The 21,862-nt window shown below is 36.7% G+C and overlaps 2 protein-coding genes across 2 annotated transcripts in view; both read left to right on the top strand.

Moving 5' to 3' along the window:
* The window catches only part of RCOR3 (REST corepressor 3), a 64,107-nt gene extending 53,222 nt beyond the window's left edge, over positions 1-10,885 (top strand). The window contains exons 11-12 of the mRNA XM_011975855.1: positions 7,354-7,595; positions 8,056-10,885. Coding sequence (XP_011831245.1) covers positions 7,354-7,595; positions 8,056-8,400 — 587 coding nt within the window. The 3' untranslated portion in view covers positions 8,401-10,885. The remainder of the gene's footprint in view (positions 1-7,353; positions 7,596-8,055) is intronic.
* A 10,759-nt stretch (positions 10,886-21,644) lies between these two features.
* TRAF5 (TNF receptor-associated factor 5) overlaps positions 21,645-21,862 on the top strand; it is a 49,243-nt gene continuing 49,025 nt past the window's right edge. Inside the window, exon 1 of the mRNA XM_011975796.1 lies at positions 21,645-21,779. The gene's annotated coding sequence lies outside the window, so the exon portion shown is untranslated. The remainder of the gene's footprint in view (positions 21,780-21,862) is intronic.

Below are 21,862 nucleotides of genomic sequence, written 5' to 3'. Positions count from 1 at the left end.
ATACTATGACACAGGGTGCTGGATGTGCATTGGACACATCTGTAATTATAGAACTGAGTTTCTGAATGAGTCAAAACAAGGTTTAGTTAGTTCATAATGTTCAAAAATAGCTGTTTTTAAATTAGGCTCTGCTAATTTAAATTACTGTTTAAAAAATTAGCATTTTCAGTGGCTGCTTTATATTCATTTAGAGCAATGGCCTACATGTTTAATATAGTCATTTTGAATAGGGATTTCTTTTATTCATGTAAAGCCACTATTTCCCTCTATCTTAGTAGCCTGGTAAAAACTGAACCCTGATTTCCAGTATTCAGTTGCTTAAAGACTAGTATATTAACTCTGTATTTTTAAGAAATTATCCCAGTGAAAGAATTTTCTGAAAAGAGTGTCATAGGAAAAAAAATCTAGGCTAATACTTCTCTACACAGCACTCAGTATTTGATATTGCTCTATAGCAGTACTTTAAGTTATAGAGTCCATTGAATCTTTTGGCTGGGTTGGTTACTACCCAAAGCTGCATTCAAAGGAAGAGCAGTGGTAATATCTAAATATATAGTTTGAACTATATATGTGGACATAACTTATAAATATTAAAATAAAATAATGGAGTAGTCATATATATAGCCAAACATTTCCTCTGTACTGAGGTATATTCAGTATTATACTATGTGCATTTAAAAAGTAACCCTTGAAGTTACACTAATGCAGCAGTTTGTATGGAAGTATGCATGTTTGCAGGATTTCAAAGGCACTTTTTAAATAATGTGTTAATGGTGTTAATGTCTCTGTTTTATTTATTCTTTGGATTTTTTTTTGTTTTCATTTTTGGGTTTTTGTTGTTGTTTCATAAAATAAAACTATAAAGGCTATTCGTGCCCAAAATAGCTATTTTAAAGAGAATTTTAAAGTGTTATATTGTCTTATGTGCCCATGCATTTATATGGTGCTCAGAAGTGTGTCTTATAAATAGTATAATCATGTAGTAACGTCCCCTGTACCTGAGTTTCAGTGCAGTTAAGGGACATAATTTCAGGGTCTGTTAATACACAGTTTACTGTCTAGAAGTACTTATCTTAGCAGGCAATTGTTTTTGTTTTTTGGTAAACCTTTGTATTATTCTAATGACCAATTTAGTTTTCCAAAGTAATAATAAACTTTTGATATTAACATGTTTTAATTTGTATAGCACTTTATATGCAAGACATTTTACACATACATTTCTGATTTGACACTTACTTGTTAAATGCTTTATTTTATCTGGCTCATAGTAGAAGACTATTACAGTGACCTGCAGAAAAAAATACTGACTTTGGTGCAACTAGTGAGATTTACAACTTTACTATTAAATAAGTTTTTTTGTTACTATTCTTTTGAAACCAAACATATTGAGATCATTTCCTTTCCTAGGGCTTAAATATGTATTTCCCACCCTACTTTCCTGTTCCATCTACTCCTGTAGTTGTTAACTAAATGTTAACTATTTAAATAAGTTTCCCTTCTTTCTTTCTTAATTGGAAGAGAGGGGAAGCCATGCTCAGATGAAATAGGAATGTCTGTTTACACTTTTGTAATCAGTCACTTTATTATGTTAATTCTAGTTCTACCTATGTTATAATTTTAATAGAATTCTTCAAGAGTCTCCAGGTAGGATATCATTAATACTGCTAATTTAATCCTCAAAATATTTGCCAGGAAAAGGTACTTCTACAGTTTCTATCAGTTGTTCCAACCCTAAGTATCTAATTTTTATTATGACCAAATTTTATTATGACCAATAATGATCTTTCCATATTTGTGTTAATGATAAAATATTCCTGTTTGTAGCTTATACATATATAAATATTTTTCTCTAACCTATAATGCTTTTAGAAGTTATCCTAAAATCCAACTTGATATTCATGATAAACAGCATTCAGAAATTAAGAATTTTTAAAGGGGCTGGGTGTGGTGGCTCACGCCTGTCATCCCAGCACTTTGAGAGGCTGAGGTAGGTGAATCACTTGAGGCCAGGAGTTTGACACTATCCTGGCCAACATGGTGAAACCCCATCTTAACTGAAAATACAAACAATTAGCCGAGTATGGTGGCGCACACCTGTAGTCCCAACTACTTGGGAGGCTGAGGCAGGAGATTTGCTTGAACTTGGAAGGTGGAGGTTGCAGTGAGACAAGATGGCACTCCAGCCTGGGCAACAGAGCGAGACTCTGACTCAAAAAAAAAAAAAAAAAGAAAAGAATTTTAAAAGGAATTTAAAAAGGAATTAGATTATTCTAAGTGTATCTTTTTTCCATTTAAAATGGAATGATGGTTAGCTGTTTTCAAAAAGCAATATGTTTAAATTATAGTACAAAACACTTTTTTAAAGTATGTAGAGGCTAGAAGCATGGTATATGGTATTTGCATTTTAATTATAAGCTGCCTCTTAAATATATTCATTTCCTAGTCAGTAGTGCTTAAAAAAAGCTTCCCAACTAAAATTTATGCTACTTTAGGATAAACAAAATTTTTTCCAATTGTATAAAGATATCAGCTTTAATTAGTTATTTTTATATAGTTATTTTTTATAATTACTACCTTTTTATATAAAACAGAAAATGACAGAACTATGTTCACATGACTTATGCTTATAGTAAAAGTTACCTTTTCTTGTAGTTCATTCACCTTTTTAAGATAAATGAATTTTCAAGTCTAGAAATTGTCTTTTTTCCGTCTCATACTAACAAAAAGATGGAAGGGTTTGTAAAGGAGAGAAAGTAGATTTGGCAGTTGCTTAAAAATAAAAGGATGGTAACACAGTACATGAATGATCAAAAGGAAGTAGAACGAGGAGATTTATATCTTTCCATCTGAAAAGCACCCTTTTGCTTTAGAGATTATTTTTCTATTATAACAGATACCATAAGAACGGAGGTTCAAAAGTATAATTGTCAGCCCTCTGATACATTAAATAATTAATGATTCAAAATTTCCAGCATTTTTGTAATGGAATGTAACTTACAATGTGATTTTGATTTTTAGCCCTTCCATGTATACATCAGTCACTGTTCTGCTGCTACTGCTACCTTTTCTACCTTTTAATATGGAATTCTTGAAGAGATTTATAGGAGGTGGAAATACACACTCCCAAATGGCTTGAGTTTAAAATGTATGTCTTAATGATAGAAGAGAATAACCTCTCTGGAGTTTCTAGATGTTATTGTATTCCTGTTATTTTAAAAATATATTTTTGAAAAATTAATGTTTCCCAGTTAAACTAAGTACATGTTCACTTTAATAAATTTTGCTGTGAAAGCCAGAAAAAAAATCCTCTGAAATTTGATTGTCTATAAGCAGCTTACCATGTTTCGTCTTTTGGGTGTGTTTTTTTTTTTTTTGTGGTCCAAAATCAATTTTTTTTTTTTTTTTTTTTTTGAGACAGAGTCTCACTTTGTCACCCAGGCTGGAGCACTATAGCAGTATGTCGGCTCACTGCAACCTCCACCTCCTGGGTTTAAGTGATTCTTGTGCCTCAGCCTCCCGAATAGCTGGGACTACAGGCGTTTACCACCACACCCGGCTAATTTTTGTATTTTTAGTAGAAACTGGGTTGTACCATTTTGGCTAGGCTGGTCTCGAACTCCTGACTTCAAGTGATCTGTCCACCTTGGCCTCCCAAAGTGTTGGGATTACAGGCATGAGCCACCATGCCCAGCCCCAAGATCAAATTTTAAAAAATGGTTTTAAACATACCAAAGGCAGCTATCCATGCTATCCCTTCTAGCTAAACATAAAAATAATTTAAAAAAAAAAGATTCAGATTCTGATTTTACAGTTGGGAAATACCACATAAATTCTCCTGAAGTTACCACCATCTTACTAGCCAAAGATTTAAAAAAAAAAAAAAAATGTGTGGACAGACTCCACTAATTCAGAATGTCTGATAATTCAGATAATGGCTATGCTCATGTCTCTACTGCTAATAAAAATATCTTCTTTAGCAAGTTAAAGTATTGACAAGAAATGTTTAAAAAAGATGTTTTTGCCTTGGGTAATATAGATTCCTGGTTGGAATATGTGGGCTTTCATAAAATGTAATGATAACAGAATATCCTAATGACTTATATTTTTATGTTAATTCCCAAATAAAACTTTATAAAGATTATAAGGTATCATCTGCCACCATAGAAAGCCAAGTTGTTTCATTGTAGCTTTCAAATGAAATTTAGAAATTTGACTGGAAACAGTTTTTTTTCTTCCTGGGAAACGTACTATTTGTCTGTTTATTCCACTAACCTTTGAAAACGACCTCTTTCCCTAGAAGTGAGACTTTAACAACTATAGTTCAAGCATACCTTTTACATCTTCAGGAAGGGAGATTGACTTAATCATATTTAACTCCCTTCCTGAGAAAGTAGTCAGATCACCTTGTTTATTATGAACTATGAAGAAATAATGGAGTGCCCTTCCCCCGGGGACAGATTGAAACTAGGGTAGCTCTGATGCCGTAAGTTGTTAAAGTTAGTTGCTGCTCATCACTACCACCTGCTAGTTGTTTCAGAAGCCTAGCTGGAGATTCTTTTAAAGGAGCAGTCTCATTGAGTCAGTTGGGGTTTCACTAGAGTTTGCCTAGTTGCTAGCAACAGTATAGAGCTTAAGAGTTCCATCGTCTAACCAAAATGCTCTTGAGCCATGCCATTCTGAGTGTGAAGGTGATGAAGAATTCAGCCATATATATCTAATACCTCTTGTGGTTTAGGGAAGAACAATCGTATTTCCTTATTTCCTAAGCACTTCCTGTGTACTCAGCATTGTAGTAATGCTAGTGCTGCTTTGTATTTTCTAGGACAGTACTTTCCAACCTTTTTCACATCATGGTACACAGAGAAAATTATGAAATTTGTCACAACACACTGGGGCGAGCAGATGAAGCTGCTTTTGTCCAAATGAGACTGCCAAGGAGCTCCAGCTATTCCAGACCCTGTCCAGCCATCCTTCAGGCTGAGGGGATTTGTTCTTAGGAACAAATGTGCCTAGATATTTGTTGGAATATCTAGGTTGGAATATCTGAGGTTGGAATCCTCAGCCAAACTACAGAAGTCTACAGTGTGGTCTGAGCCTTAAGAGTTTAACTGGCATACATGAGTTAATTATAAACATATTATAGTTAATGATAAGCATACTTGAGTTAGAAAAAGTTGTCAACATTTGAACATCTCTAGAAACACTCTTACAGGAAGTAGTTTTGAGTTTAAGATATATAATTTTACAAATGTAACTATTGGTGACAAGGTAAAGTCCATTGAACAAGAGAAAATTAAGTGGAAGATCAAAAGGAGTATAGTCAGAAGAAGGGGCACTTATTTAATGGAATCAGACTTGGGGACAACTTAAAGTTTTGGAATATATTTTGCAAAATAAGTGTTCTGAGGTCTATAATATCTTTAGACTTGGAGTCAGAGTTAGTTTTAATGTGACTTCTTCTTAGGAATACAGTCTCATCTAAGACTTTTTTTAAGGTTTTCACTTCTAAACTCACGTATTCAGTAGGTTTGACCATTGCTAGAATGTAAATTAAGTGTTCCTTATGAAAATTAGTAACTGATAGAACATTATATTTGGTTTCTAATTAGTAGTTAATCTTCAGTGCAGCAAACACAAATTTAGAATTTAGAAATGGCACAGAGACTCACCCTTCTAAGAGCTGCTATTTTATAAAATGTAAAAGTAGTAGAGAAGTACTTGAATATATAACAGTAACTCCTATCAAATATCCTTGGATTTTTATTACCAAATAAACTCTCAGTGGAATCTAGTCACTATTAGAATTTATACTTAACTGTCAAGTTCAAACTGGAAATCAACCTCATGGGTTTAAAGGGAGTATAAATTCATTTATGCTGATAAAACAGTGTCTATCGTTGTTACTTTATTGTCATGTACATGTATTTTCCTTTGAGAACACAGCAAATGAGCATAGCTTACAAACCCAGAACTCTACCTTAAAAATGGGATATAATTAGAGGATAGTAGTGTCAGACCTCCTGTCCAGAGTGCTCTTAGATAAAGGAATTCCCCTTAGAGTCAAGCCCAGCTAGTTTAATGTAGTCAGAGATGCTTATTTCCAAATTCTCAATTTAAAATAAAGCAGAATTTAAAAGTAGGATTGTTACATCATGATAGTGCTTTAGGGTAACTGAGTATTTCATATTAATTGGTATTGGTAAGAATAGCATTTCTGCTGGGTATTAACATATCCATATATTCTCTCATCTGTGATCATATACATGTTGTTTATTTAAGCCCCCATATTTTTGTCTCTTTTCTCATCTCTTTCATTAATGAGTTACTGTTTTCTGGTATTTTTAAAAGCAGTTATCAAATTATAAAAATTTTCAACAACTTTTCTATTTTCTATTCTGTTTTGAGCTAAGTGCATCTCCTAGAATGAGTCTGAACTTCTTTTAGAATTCCCTTAAGAGGAAATTACTATCTATTTAAAATTCTATAGTATAGTTAACAATCTCAACTTCTTAAATCAATTATTACCCTTCATTATAATGAAACTTCCTTAGTGTAAAGTTAGGTTCTCAATTAACAATATGTATCCCTTCTTAAGTTTAAGGTAGTGATGATGAGCACAAGTGCTCTTCAGGTAGTCATTATTGTTACGTTATTCTTTAAGCTATAATCTTACATCCATTCATTCAGTCTTTAAAACTACTAGATGAGTTAAAATCCAACTGACTCTGAAAAAAAACTTCCTTTTTAAAAATCCACCAACTTGTGATGATTCTCCTGCTTTTCATGTTTAAGTTCTTACCTAATTTCAATTTGTTGGTACCCTGGTGGTATAGGCAAGTATTCATGTTGAAGTTAGTATTAAGACCAAAATTATAATGCTTTTCTTAATGGGGGAACCCTAAGGCTACTCACTCAGTCCATTGAGGGGATAAGAGAGATGGCTCATTCCCATCCAGTTTTGTTTACAAACGATGTTGCTCAAATTTAGGTGACTGGCTACTAGGGAAATAAATGAATGTGGAATTGAGGATGGAACAAAGAATTCAATGCTTTACAATAAATGGACTGTATTTGAGAGTTCAAGAGAGGATTGGAGAAAATAACTGAGTATGTAAAAAATGGTAAGTTTCTGATTGTTCAGTTGAAGGCAAGTGGCTGGCTCGATGAAATGACATAACTGATAGTTTTCATCTGTGACCCTGATATCTTAGCCTCTATCTCAGAATTGAGAACTGAGCAGAGTTTGTCAGAAAGGATTGTCATTGCTGGTATCTTTTGTGTGTGCATGATGTATAGTACACACAGCTCTCCTTATTGATCCTTCACAGGTGTATTATTTACTTTGCCTTCCAGGTGTCCGCAAATATGGTAAAGATTTTCAAGCTATTGCAGATGTAATTGGCAACAAGACTGTTGGCCAAGTGAAGAACTTCTTTGTAAACTACAGGCGTCGGTTTAACTTAGAGGAGGTATTGCAGGAGTGGGAAGCAGAACAAGGAACCCAGGCTTCTAATGGTGATGCTTCTACTTTAGGGGAGGAGACAAAAAGTGCTTCTAATGTGCCATCAGGGAAGAGCACTGATGAAGAAGAGGAGGTGTGTTTGTGTATGGAATTTCAGCTAATATGAGTTGAGGAATCACCATTTTGTGTGGTATTCTGTAAGGTTAATTTGTCAAGAGGACTAGCTAAATTGAGCATGAAAGGTTGACAATACACTTACTCAGTGGTGCATCTCTCGTGACTCTTAAGTCATAATGACATGCTAAGTTCTGATTCTAGAAGAATGGAGTGTATTGTTCTTTCATAGTCTTATTTTTATTTCCAGTGTTAAGCTGTTTACAAATAAAGATGCCTGTTTGGTAGCCTCGTTGGTTTTTGGTTTTTTGTTTTGTTTTGTTTAAAATAAAAGAAGCTTGTGCTTCCAATAAACACTGGTGTTATGTTTTTGTTTTGTTTTTATTTGTTTTGTTTTTCCTGTGACAGCCCAAACTATATTGTATTAAGTTCATTAGGACTTACATCTCATACATGTATTTTTGTTTCCTCACCTCTAGGCACAGACCCCACAGGCTCCTCGGACACTGGGTCCATCACCTCCTGTCCCATCATCCACTCCAACACCAACAGCCCCTATTGCCACTCTGAACCAGCCTCCACCACTTCTTCGTCCAACACTGCCTGCTGCCCCCGCTCTTCACCGGCAGCCTCCTCCACTCCAGCAGCAGGCTCGGTTCATCCAGCCCCGGCCAACTTTAAATCAGCCTCCACCACCTCTTATTCGCCCTGCTAATTCTATGCCACCCCGTCTAAACCCAAGACCAGTGTTGTCCACGGTTGGTGGTCAACAGCCACCATCACTTATTGGAATTCAGACAGATTCACAGTCCTCACTGCACTAAAAATTAAATTGGACAGAGCTGCAGTAACTTTTCACCCCATCATTATACCAATGCTCATCTGACTGATGAAAAAGAGGAAAGAATAATCATTTCTAGATACTGAGGCTGCGAACTAGTTCTGTGGCAGTGGACTGGCATAAGTGGATGTCTAAGAAATTTTTCAGTCCACTAGACTAAAATGTTACACAACAAAAAGCCTCCAGTTAGCCTCCTTTCTAGAGTATATGTTCAGCAATGTTGAACTCATAAAAGGAAAAAAAAAAAAAAGATTTAAGTATTCTATATACCAAGTTTTTGTTTTGTTTTTACTGTATTTATTTTATCGAGGTTCTTTATATTCCTGCCTCTTCATAGTCAAGGCTCTTAGTACAGGAATATTGACTTAGGAATTGTGAAAACTCCTTAAGTTTCTTAAGTTAAGGATGTTTGGCTTTTTTCTTTAATTTAATTTTTTAAAAACATTTTCCTATGTTAGGAGTGCAAGAATAGCCAGCATTTCAGATTTTGACATATGTTCATTTTATGCATATTTAAGAAATTATAGCTGCATATCCCTTCTTTCAAAAAATGTTGCTTTTTTTTCTAAAGGAATTTTAATATGTTCCTTTAAAAGAAAGCAATTTAATCAATTGCAAAGCAATTATATAAAACCACAAAGAATGTACTGAACCTACTAACCCTTTAACATACATTTTAGGGTCCTAGTGCAGAGTCCTTGTTTAAAGGTCATTGACTCATCATCTATCAGTAATGAGAGGATTGGAAGAATAATTTTGCATACAAATGAGGACTTAATTTGTTGAAATATAATCTCTTTAAGTTCCTTGAAAATGGAGTTGGGTTTTTTTTGTTTCTAAATGCTATCTGCTTTTAACTAGTAGTTGCCTACATCTGGGGACTTCAGAGAAGAATTATATTTTGTTAGTTATGTAGACACAGTGGTTATGGAAGCATTTATTTACAGTACCCTTTTCGTGTTTGGTTTCTGAACTTAAAATTGCCCTTATACTTAATAATATGGTCTGCATTTAATATGAAAAGTGTTTTCTTGATAAATCTCTATTGTACTATTTGGATACATTTGTGTATTCCTTGCAGCCAACCTGTATTTGTGGGATTGGTTTAGGGTTAAATCATCAACATTATTTCAAAAATAAATTTAAGAATTTGTTCTGTGTTATCTAAGGATGTATCAGTATATTGTCACAATTGTGCTGTTAACTAAAAATGCTGAGACCCCTTTTTATAGAAGAACACAAAAGACATCAAGTCTTCTTAATTCAACCCATAATCATAAGTCCTTACAAAGAATATTTTACAAGTGATAGTATTTCAACAATGTGTAATAATATTTTTGATACAATGATTTCATATTGGAATCATTATTTGTGCAAAGGGACAGATCACTTAGATTGCTATACTAGTGGACATAGGCTAAATGTTTGCACATTCACATTCTTATCACGTGTAGAATACTTTACAAAATAATAGTCAACATAAGGCCCTAATTTATGTTTTGAAAGATCATGTGTTCCCAAAATATTCCCTATCATTGGCTCCACAGCCTTAAAGTGCTATAGATTTAAGTTCATTGATTAGTTTTAATTTTTAATTTTAGACCACTTATTTCCATAAATACCCTACGTACTGGCATATCTGAAACTCTTTTTCCAGGTTAGGTTCTTCTTTCTCATTGAATCATCTTAAATAGTTCTTGGACCTGAATTTAGCTGATTTAAAATTCTTAATATTCAACAATTTATACTTATTTTTTCTTTAAAAGCCACAGGGGACAGTTATGTATCTTCAAATATCTAAAGCATTTTTTTAAAGCACTTAAATTGTCTTACGTATGTGCATACTATACCTTTACAGCGTTTATTGTCTTGTCTCTTGTCAGTAGACCTTCAGTACACAATATGTGGGATATGTCAGTCAAGTTGGTCAGCACCAGCATCTGTCCAGCTGTTCAGTATATTGTGATTCATTAAAAAATCTGTTCTATCCCAGACATGGGCCAAGGTGCTGTATTTGAGGGATGTGCTGTAATTTGATTTACATGCATTAGAGCACACAGTAGAAAAACCTTAGCTTCATTAGTAATATGACACATGTATATAGTGAGATGTCTTTATTGTGTGCTTTGCATATTTTGTAAATATTTTGCACGTCATTATTTTTCTTTTTTGTTTAAGCAGTGTTTGGCCTGGAAGAGTGATATGCTTGCTGCTTAATCAAAGGATTAAAGATTTAAAGATGTCTATGTCTTCTATTTTTATATAATTTCATGTCCTATGAGGAATTCAGTACCTCTTCACTGTGAAATTTGAAATAATGATTTTTATAAAAGCAAAACTAGAAATCTTTTAATGACAATTTTAATTAATTTCAGGCTTATCATTTTTGAAAAATCTACACCAAAGTGGTTTTTTAAAATTACATAACTAAAAATAAATCACACTGTGGATACGTCTTATAAAACTAATGGAAAAAATGTTTTTCTATATGATATAATTCTAGTGTAATATGGATGAGGTAAGGGTAAGTTATGATCAAAACTTGTTCTTAATAAGCTTGCAATTGAGTAAAATAGAATATAAAATAAAGGTGAAATAATATGAAATTTTGTCTTAATGTAGGCCTACATTCTTTTTAGGAATGGATGTAGAGAGCAAGCCAAGAACATGACTATCATTTTTAAGAATATTCAAAATTGCAAGTACAGTCATGTCCCTTAACAATGGGGATATGGTCTGAAAAAGGTGCTGTTAGGCGATTTTGTTGTGCTGTGAATCAGATTGTACTTGTACAAACATAGGTGGCAAAGGCTACTACACACCTAGGCAACAGTCCTATGGTATACAGTAATATGCTGTACTGTATACTGTACTGTATGTACTGTAGTAATGTACATAGGCAGTTATAACAGTGGTAATATCTGTGTATCTAAACATAGAAAAGGTATAGTAAAAATACTATATATATTTATTTATTTTTTGAGACAGGTTCTTACTCTGTCGCACAGGCTGGAGTGCAGTGGTGCGATCTTGGCTCAGCAACCTTTGCCTCCCAGGCTCAAGTGATTCTCCTATCTCAGCCTCCCGAGTAGCTGGGATTACAGGTGCCCGCCACCACACCTGGCTAAGTTTTGCATTTTTTAGTAGAGATGGGGTTCCACCATGTTGGCCAGACTCATCTTGAAGTCCTGATCTCAGGTGATCCACCTGTCTTGGCCTCCCAAAGTGCTGGGATTACAGGTGTGAGCCACCATGCCCTGCTGATGTTATAATTTTAAAGAACACCAGTGTATTTGCAGTCACTGACCGAAGTGTCGTGTGGTGCATGACTGTGCTTGGGCTAAAGTACCTAGTTTAGTTATTAAGTATGTTGTATTAATTTTATGTTCCCTCCTGTTATCAAAAGGTTATGAATATTAATAACTGCTAACTAGTTAACACTGGGGTGTCAGGATCTCCTCAAAAAGAATAATAATCTGACTTAGAACTCTAAACAGAATCTATCTCTCTCTGTGCATGCCCAAAATAAATGACAAATACATTCTTATTAGAGGACACACAAGAAAAATGTGTGTGTTTGAATTTAGCCACTCATTATAGATTACATTGTTTATAAGAAAATAACAGAATAAATGAATACAGAAAGAACCCAAGAATCAAGTTCGAGAAACCATTCCATATTAGAAAATGTCTACAAGAAACTTTTGACATCTGATGTATGGTAGTACCTAAACTGTTTTCTTCTAGGAAAAAGTAGGTCATGTATAACTCCCCACAACTTTCTTCTTTGTCATAACTGCCTTAGGGAAGGAATGTTCTGCAGCAGTATATTAGCGACAATGGAGTTTGAGAATTAAACACGACAAGGAATGCTCCTAAATGTGTGAGTTTGTGTCTAAGGGGCCATGTTGCTTTATCTGCCCTTTTTTGCTCTCCTAGATCCTACAGAGCTAAGGGAGAAACAGTGAAGATCAGAAGTTAATATTGGGGGAGATGTTTGCCAATTGTGATTACTAGGTTTAAAGTAGACAACTGTTAATTAATAAAGGGAACAGGTCTTTACAATGCAGTAATTTAAACTTCAGAATCCTAAAGCAGGAATCTGGTTGTGCAGGGTCTCTAAGGAAAAAATGCTGGTGATATGAAGCAGAGGGATCTAAGAACAGTCTTCACAATGTAAATGACATCAAAGTTGATGTCTCAGAATGCTTCATATATTTCCTTCCTTTGGACTATTTTAAGAAAGGTGAAATTTTTATTCTGTACAATTTAATCTTACTTGTAAGGTACAGTTACCAATAACTAAGAAGATGCTGAATAATACCACAACACAAGGTATCTCTTGAGGGATCTGTCTAGTTTACTACCCAGAACAGCTTTCTTATTTGACAGGATTTGGCTTGAAGAGGCCTTTAATCCAAAGACCATTTTTGTTGATATCCTATCCCTTCATCTTTTCCAAAAGAGTGAAAACAATCAGAATCATTGAGGGCTTGTGGCCTATGTATGCAAAATAGTTGCCCACCAACCTTAATATGATGAGTTTTCCAACTTGACTAAACAACTTAACCTCTGTGAGCCTCATTTTCCTCATTTGGGGAGGAATATATAAACTGGGGCATACAGTACCTGTCCAATGTATGTTAGAGGTTTTTACATGTCTACTTATACCATACCCTTCTTAATAAGGGAAATATATTTTGACTTTTTTTTTTTTTTTTTTGGACAGAGTCTCGCTCTGTCACCCAGGCTGGAGTGCACTGGTGCAATCTCAGTTCATTTTTTTTTTTTTTTAATTAAAGTGCAGTGCAAAAAGGAGAGATTAATTTCAGTTCAAGATGACAGACTGGACATAGTCTTTTACTTTTCTTTCCCATAATCTCCCCCACCAGTCTTACTGAAATGACAAGAAATAGAAAAACCAAAATAACCCTTAGCGCAGTGCTAGGAAGCCAGAGGAGGAGCTACCAGCAGGTGGGAGTAAATGTATGACAAAAGCCCACAGAATTAAGGAACCTCTAATGTGACAAAGAGCTGAAGCCAGCCTTTTGCTAACAGCCAGCAAAGAACTCAGGCCTTCAGTTGGACAACCTGCCAGGAACTGAATCCTGCCAACAACGATGTGCACTTGAAAATGGATCCTTCCCCAGTTGGGTCTTGAGATGACCAGAACCCAGCTAACACCTTGATTGCAGCCTATGATTAAAGTAGATGCATCCAGATTCCTTACAGAAACTCTGAGTTAATGTGTGTTTGAGCTGCTAAGTTTTGGCAGTGGTTTGTTTTGCAGCAATAGAAAACTAATACAATGGATAAATATATACAGTGTTAACACTAATCAAAAGAAAGTTGGAGTGACTGTATTAATGTCAGAAAAAGATTTCAAAGCAAAGACTGTCATCAGGGTTAAAGATGGTCATTTAATAATGATAAAGGTGGGCAGTTCATCAAGAGGATTCCTGATAAAACTGCAAGAAGAAATACACAAATTCACCATTATAGTCAGAGATTTCAACACCATCTCTCAATAACTGATAGAATGTAGAAGCCAAAAATTAGAGTATAGAAAACTTGAATAACACACCTTTACCTAATTGAAATGTGGGATCATTCTACCTAACAGTAGAACAAACATTCTTTTCATGTGCACATGACATTTTTCTCAATATCAGCACTACTGACATTTTAGGTTAGATAATTCTTTGTTGTGCATTTAGAACGTTGAACAGAATCCTCAGCCTCTACCCACTAGATACCAGTAGAACCCACCTCCCCAGTCTGACAATCGAAAATGTCTCCAGACATTGTCAAATGTCCCATAAGGAGCAAAATCACCTCCAGTCGAGAATCATTGCAATATATTAATAAAATAAAGGAAAAAACGCATATGATTATGTTGATAGACACAGAAAAGATACTTGACAAAATCCAGCACCTATTCATGATTAAAACTTAGAAAACTAGGAATATAATGAAACTTCCTCAGCCTGATAAGAGCATCTACAAGGAGCCTACAGTTAACATCACACTTAATTGAATGCTTCCCCTCAGGATGGGAATCAATGCAAGGATGTGTGCACTCACAACTCTATTCAGTGGTTTACTGGAGGTTATAGCCAGTTCAATAGGCAAGAAAAAAGTATACAGATTGGAAAGGAAAAACTAAAATTGTTTTTATGTGCAGATGACATGAAATTGCATGTAAAAAATCGCAAGAAACCTGCAGAAACTAGAATAGTAGTTTTTGCAAGTAGCAAGCTTAAGAAAATCAGAAGATACAAGATCAATGTAAAATCAATTGTATTTTCATATAATGGCAACAACTGATCTGAGAATGGAATTAAGAAAATTTTATTCATGATAGTATCAAAAAGAAAAAAAATACTTAGGAATAAACAAAAATGTGCAAGACTTGTCCACCAAAAGCTATACTGCTGAGAGAAATAAGACCTAAATAACTGTTCATGGATTGGAAGACTTGATATTGTTAAAATGGCATTTCTCCTCAAATTGATTTATAGATTCAATCTAATTCTTATAAAAATCCTAGCAGGCTTATTTTGCACAGACTGACAAACTAATTTTGAAATTTATAATGGTTATGCAAAGGACCTAGACCAGCGGCCAGTAAACTTTTTCTATAAACAGCCAAATAGTAAATATGTTAGGCTTTGTGGTCCACAAACTGTTGCAACTCCTAACCTCTGCCATTTTAGTTCAAAAACAGCTAGAGAAAATTTATAAATGAACAGACATAGCTATGTGTCAATAAAACTTTATTTACAAAAACAGGCAGCAACTCCTTAAAATAGACAAAACAATTTTGAAGAAGAACAAAATTGGGTGATTGGCACTAACTAATTTCCATATTTGTTATAAAGATGCAATAATCCAAGATTGTGATATTGGTATAATGATGGACATACAGATCAATGGAACAAAATAAAGAGTCCAGAAATAGACTCACACATATGTGATCAACTAATTTTCAATGAAAGTGTCAGTGTAATTCAATGGCAGAAATGATAGAATATCTGCATGCAAAAAAAAAACCTCCAATAAACCTTGATCCTTACCTCACATCATGCATAAAAATAAACATGAGATGGAACACAGACCTAAATATAAGAACAAAAACGGCCGAGCACGGCGGCTCGCACATGTGATCCCAGCATTTTGGAAGCCTGAGGCAGGAGGATCACCTCAGGTTGGAAGTTTGAGACCAGCCTGGCCAATATGGTGAAACCCTGTCTCTACTAAAAATACAAAAATTAGCTGGGTATGTGGCGCATGCCTGTAATCCCAGGTACTCGCGAGGCTGAGGCAGGAGAATGACTTGAACCCAGGATGTGGAGGCTGCAGTGAGCTGAGATCGTGCCACTGTACTCCAGCCGAGGTGCGGCAGGGTAAGACTCTGTCTCAAAAAACAAAACGAAAAAGAACAACTATAACTTTCTAGGAAAAAACACAAGAAAATATATCACTGAAGCATGATCCATAATAGAAAAAAATTGATAAATTGTATTTCATCAAAATTAAAAATGTTACTTTTCAAAAGACACAAGAAAATGAAAAGGTTAGCCATTGGCCAGGAGAAAATATTTGCAAAACATAAGTCTGATTAAAGATTTGTATCCAGAATATACAACGAACTCTTACAATTCAAATATAAAAGCTCTTTCAAATCAGTAATAGAACAAAAAGAGGGGGGTGGTGGAAGATTTGGATACACATTTGCTGAAGAAGATATGCAAATGGAAAATAAGTACATAAAAAGATGATCACATCATTAGTCATAAAGGAAATGCAAAGTAAAACCACAATGAGCTACCTGTAACACCCACTAGAATAGCTAATATTAAAAAAAAACTGACAATAGCAAGTGTTGTCAGGGATGTGAAGAAACTGGAACCCTCTTACATGGATGGTAGAAATATAATATGATACAACTACTTTGGAAACCTATTTGGCAACATCTAAAAGACTAAATGTACACTTACAATACAACCCATTAATTTTACTCCTAGGCATCTACCTAAAGAGAAATGAAAATTTATGTGCACACAAAAACTTCTATTCAAATGTTCACAGCAGCATTATTTATAATTGTAAAAACTAGAAATAATACAAATGTCTATCACTTGGGGAATAAACAAAATGGTCTATCAATACAATTTTTTTTATTATGGATCATGCTTTGATAATGTAATTGCATGTGTTTTTTTCTAGAAATTTATAGTTTTGTTCTTATATTTAGATCTTATACTCCATCTGTTTAATTTTTATTCATGGTATAAGGTAGTCAACAATAAGAAAGAAAACACTATTGACTTATGCACCAACATGGATCAGTCACAAAAGTATTTTCCTACTTGACACAAAATGCTACATATTTATTCATATTAATTTTCTTCTTTTTTTTTTTTTAGATGGAGTTTTGCTCTTGTTGCCCAGGCTGGAGTGCAATGGTGTGATCTTGGCTCACCACAACCTCTACCTCCTGGGTTCAAGTGATTCTCCTGCCTCAGGCCTCCGGAGTAGCTGGGATTACGGGTGCCTGCCACCATGCCCGGCTGATTTTTTTGTATTTTTAGTAAAGAAGGGGTTTCACCATGTTGGCCAAGCTGGTCTTGAACTCCTGACCTTATGATCTACCTGCCTCGACCTCCCAAAGTGCTGGAATTACAGGCGTGAGCCACGGCGCCTGGCCTTATTCATATTAATTTTCAAAAAAATGCAAAGCTATGGAGACAAAGGAGATCTCTTGCCTGAGGCCAGGGCTGGGGGTGGGGACTGACTGCAAAGGGACACAGGGGGCGATGGATTCGTTCTAAAATTTCATTGTGGTTATGGCTGCACAACTGTATACATTTACTAAAATTCATCAATTGGGTGAATCTTATGTTATTAAAAGTACATCAGTAAAGTTGTTTAAACAAGGAAGAAGAAGTATGGAACTGGAAGGGCTGTACAAAAGCTGTATCACAATGAGAGGCCCTCATTTGTGCCAACAGAAAGTAGCATGAGATTTCAGAGGATAGAAGTGGCAAGGTCATGGAATACTGAGGAACGATTGAACTTTGTGTTTTTTCCCAGGATGGGCCCTTCCTGAGCTTATGCCTTTCTTTCTAATGCTTCTGTCCTGTTTTCTGTGAAATGGAAGATGTGACTAACCAGGGTTCCAAGATCATTGCTTGAAATCTCAGCATATAGAGTAAGCACTATTCTCAAAAATAAATACCAAATAAATGGTCTTCCTTGTTACTAACCTACTACAAAATGCAAGACCAAACTGTGCCAATCAAACCTATTATCTTACTTCATGATTCCTAAGGCTAAATAATAACTTTTAAATCTATATTGTAATGCCTTCTGGTGATTATGCAGAATTAATATGTTAAAATGGTTTCCTAGTAGTGACAGGAATTGCATGTGTGAATCTTATTAAAGAAACTGTCAAAGAGGACAGAATTCATACTTAGCCAGGTGTACAATGAAGACAGGAGGCCTAATTTAAAAACAATAAAAATCTCATTTCTCCAGCCAAGGCTGACCATCAGACAATCAAACCATGAACAGGAATAAGGAAGGGTGTGTTTATGTATCAAGCAGGGGATCCCCTGGAATAAATACATAATATAAGGCCATAGGAACAGTACAGGTCTGCTTTTTTAGAGTGGTGCTGACCCTATAACATAGTAGATAACAATAGAGTAGTAAAGCAAGGTAGAACAAAAGAAACATGGTTTTTTTCTTAAGCTCCTGAGTTAAAGGTGCAGCTGCTGAATGCACATACACAGGCTCTTTTGCAAAGGGAGGCTTACAAAAAATTTACATTGGTCCCAAGAGAAGCTCCCTGCCCCATCCCAGTACTCCCTGCCTCTCTTCTTGTGGTGGTCAGCACACTGACAGGCAGAGCTGAGCTAAAGGTTATTTGATGGAAGCAAAGGAACCAGTCATTCATGTCTTGTCTCAATACAACACCTACTTAGTGAGCAAGCTGCGTGTTCTCTGTGCACAAGACCCTGAGATCTGCTTTTTGCCTGGAAGTGGTTTGCTGCTACAGTATATCACACTTTCCGTGTGTGGTTCTATTACAGACAAAGACTTTCCATTGTAACTTGCAATTGAGTCAAAGGTGCAATCTATGACCCAAGGAGAGGATTTTCCCTCCTTATCTGATCTCGCTGATCCCTAGGTGATGGGAAGTACGAACTTTCGCCCCGCTAACTAACTCACTACATTGATCAGTCTTGTCACAGAGGAGCAGCCTGAGGAAGATAATGCATCCATCTACTATTCCAGTAGGCGGCGTCCTTGCCTCTCCATCAGCACCATCTTTACACTGGCAGCCAGGGTTGCAGTCTCTCATCCTAATTTATACAGCAAATTAAACAGCTGAAATCCATGTCTTCGGGCATCTAGAGCAATATTACAGTGTCTAGAAGCAACAGATAAAAGGGTTAGCCCTTTCCTTCTGCGTAAAACTGTAGTATAGAGTTCAGCCCTGGTCTTATTTTGTAACTGAATTTAGTCTGAAGGTTGGATTTTGTCCAATGTTAGATATCATGTTGAACTTAATGCTGAATATTTTCAAAACACTAAAAGTACTACAATTTGTCTTTAAGTTGTTTTGTTTGAATTCACACCAATCATTTATTTGAGGGGTAGGGTGTAGTGGCTAGGAGTACCAGAACCAGACTTCCCAGAATTCAAATTCTGCCTCTCTCAAACTAATAATTTTGTGATTCTGGGCAAATTGCTCAATAGATAAGATTCTCCATCTATAAAATGGAGTTGATTATTAAATGAGTTAACATGAAAAAGTACCGAGCACAGAAACTGGTATATAAAACTTAATAGGCCGGGCGCAGAGGCTCATGCCTATAATCCTAGTAGTTTGGTAGGCCGAGGTGGGTGGATCACTTGGGATCAGGAATTTGGGATCAGCCTGGCCAACATGGCAAAACTCCATCTCTACTAAGAATACAAAAATTAGCTGGGGTGTGGTGGCGCATGCCTATAGTCCCAGCTACTTGGGAGGCTGAGGCAGGAGAATCGTGTAAACCCAGGAGGTAGAGGTTGCAGTGAGCCAAGATCGTGCCACTGCACTCCAGCCTGGGTGACAGAGCGAGATTCCATCTCAAAAAAAAAAAAAAAAAAGAAAAGAAAAAACCCAAAAACTTTAATAAACGTTAGTTATCACTTGAAGGTATTTAATTTTTTTATATGTGCATTTACGTACTTACAGGATTCAAATTCCACTTTATGATCAACAAGGAAATTGGGACTATGTTATTGACTGCTGACTAATATTCATCTAAAATTCCTTTACCTTTCTACTTAGACTCAGCCCTCGAGTTATGCGGCCCCCATTTCCCACCACAATAAAGATCCACCTCTCTATCTCAGCTTTTATTCCATCATATTTAAGGCTTGGATGTAATTTTTGGAACAGTTGACTGCTTTATTCAGTTGGTGGGGAGAGGAGTAGGAGAGAGAAGCAAATCACAGTCAATGATAGGACTAGCGATTCTGAGCACACCTGAATGTATGCATACTAGACACTGATGTTCCAGCCAGTGAAAGGAGATATAACTTCTAAAACCATTATCAACTTTATTATGCTTGGAAGTAATGAGAAGAGAGGCAAGAAGCAGGCAATTGTAAGAGAAAGTGGGTGGGACGTAGTGGCTCACACCTTTAATCCCAGTACTTTGGGAGGTCGAGGTGGCAGGATTGCTTAAACCCAGGAGTTTGAGACCAGCCTGGGCAACATAGTAAGTCTCCATCTCTTAAAAAAAAAAAAAAAAAAAAGTGGCTGGGCGAGCTGGGCGTAGTGGTGTGTGCCTGTAGTCCCAGCTACTCTAGAGGCTGAAGCGGCAGAATTACTTGAGCCCAGGAGATCCAGCCTGCAGTGAGCTGTGATCATGCCACTGCACTCAGCCTGGGTGACAGAGTGAGAACCTCTCTCAAAAAATACACACACACACAAAGAGTTGGAAACTATAGTGTATGGCAGAACAGAGAGGAGAACTTGGGTTCACTAAGCACCTACTCTGTGTCAGGTGTACAGGAATGCTGTCTCATTTAATTCTCATGAGAAGATTATGAGACAGATCTAGAGTACCGAAGCAACACCCACCAGTGCATCTCCCCCACGGAGCGGTTAATCTAACTCACCAACCAAAAAAGGTTTGGATCTGGATTTCTGGCTCTTTTGAGAAATAAGAGATCAGGTAACAATAGGCTGGCACTGGGTGGTGGCTGCTCCACTAGATCCTCCACCTGCTGCTGGAGGCACCAGCGCCTCCCTCCTTTCTCCATGACCACCTCTGCCTCCCTCCTGTATGTTTCCTGCCCAGCTCCTGAGCACATCTGAGTTTTTGACTCCCAAGGTGTATATTATTCTCCCCTTTTATTGACGAGTACGGTAACTGAAACTCAGAACAGTTAAGTACTTTTCCCACGGTGGCCTAACTGAAAGTAAAGGATCTAGATAGAATTGGAATTTTGGTTCATTTCATTTATATAGAATGTATTGCCCTTGGAGAGAACATATTGTAAGAAAGAACTCATATTTAAGAGTGCGCAGGCCGAGCGCGGTGGCTCAGGCCTGTTGGGAGGGCGAGGAGGGTGGATTACAAGGTCAAGAAATGAGACCAGCCTGGCCAACATGGTGAAACCCCGTCTCTACCAAAAATACAAAAATTAGCCGGGCGTGGTGGCGCATGCTTGTAATCCCAGCTACTCAGGAGGCTGAGGCAGGAGAATTGCTTGAACCTGGGAGGCCGAGGTTGCAGTGAGCCGAGATCACGCCACCGCACTCCAGCCTGGCATCAGAGCGAGACTCCGTCTCAAAAAATAAAATGAAATAAAAAATAAATAAAATAAATAAAGAGTGAGAGAGAGAGACTTGGATTCAAGTTCCAGTTGCAGAGCTTGCTGAGTGTGTCTCACCTTGGGTACGTCACTCCACGTTGCTGCTCTGGCTCTCAGAGAGCTCATCTGTAAAATGGGGATGACCAGGCCTACTTCACCAGCTTGTTTTGAGGACCACAGGAGATGCTTGGGAAGCCAACCCTTGACATAACGGGGAGCTCTCCAACTCTCAGAGATTGGTGGTGTTAGGCCAACAGGCCAACAGCAAGAGGAGGGCTGGCAAATTTGTGCTACCCTGAAGGAAAGTCCGGGAAGGACTGATTTGAGCCAGCTCTCAAGGCCTTGAGCAAATAGGTCAACACAGAAAAGGACTGGCTGAGCCTTATCGTGCCTGACGGAAGAGCAAGACGTCCACAATTCGAACGCACGTGAGGGAAATCAGATGACTAGACTTGTAGATAACTAACGGTTCTGAAGCGGGTAGGTTAGCTTTCCAACCGCCTGGGTGACGGTCTCAGCCTCCGCCCGACCCCTTCCTGCGCGTCCGCGCTTCCCCTGCGCCG

This window comes from Mandrillus leucophaeus, unplaced genomic scaffold, assembly GCF_000951045.1.
Source record: "Mandrillus leucophaeus isolate KB7577 unplaced genomic scaffold, Mleu.le_1.0 Scaffold159, whole genome shotgun sequence".
Taxonomy (NCBI): domain Eukaryota; kingdom Metazoa; phylum Chordata; class Mammalia; order Primates; family Cercopithecidae; genus Mandrillus; species Mandrillus leucophaeus.
This window is presented reverse-complemented; position numbering and strand designations above follow the sequence as displayed.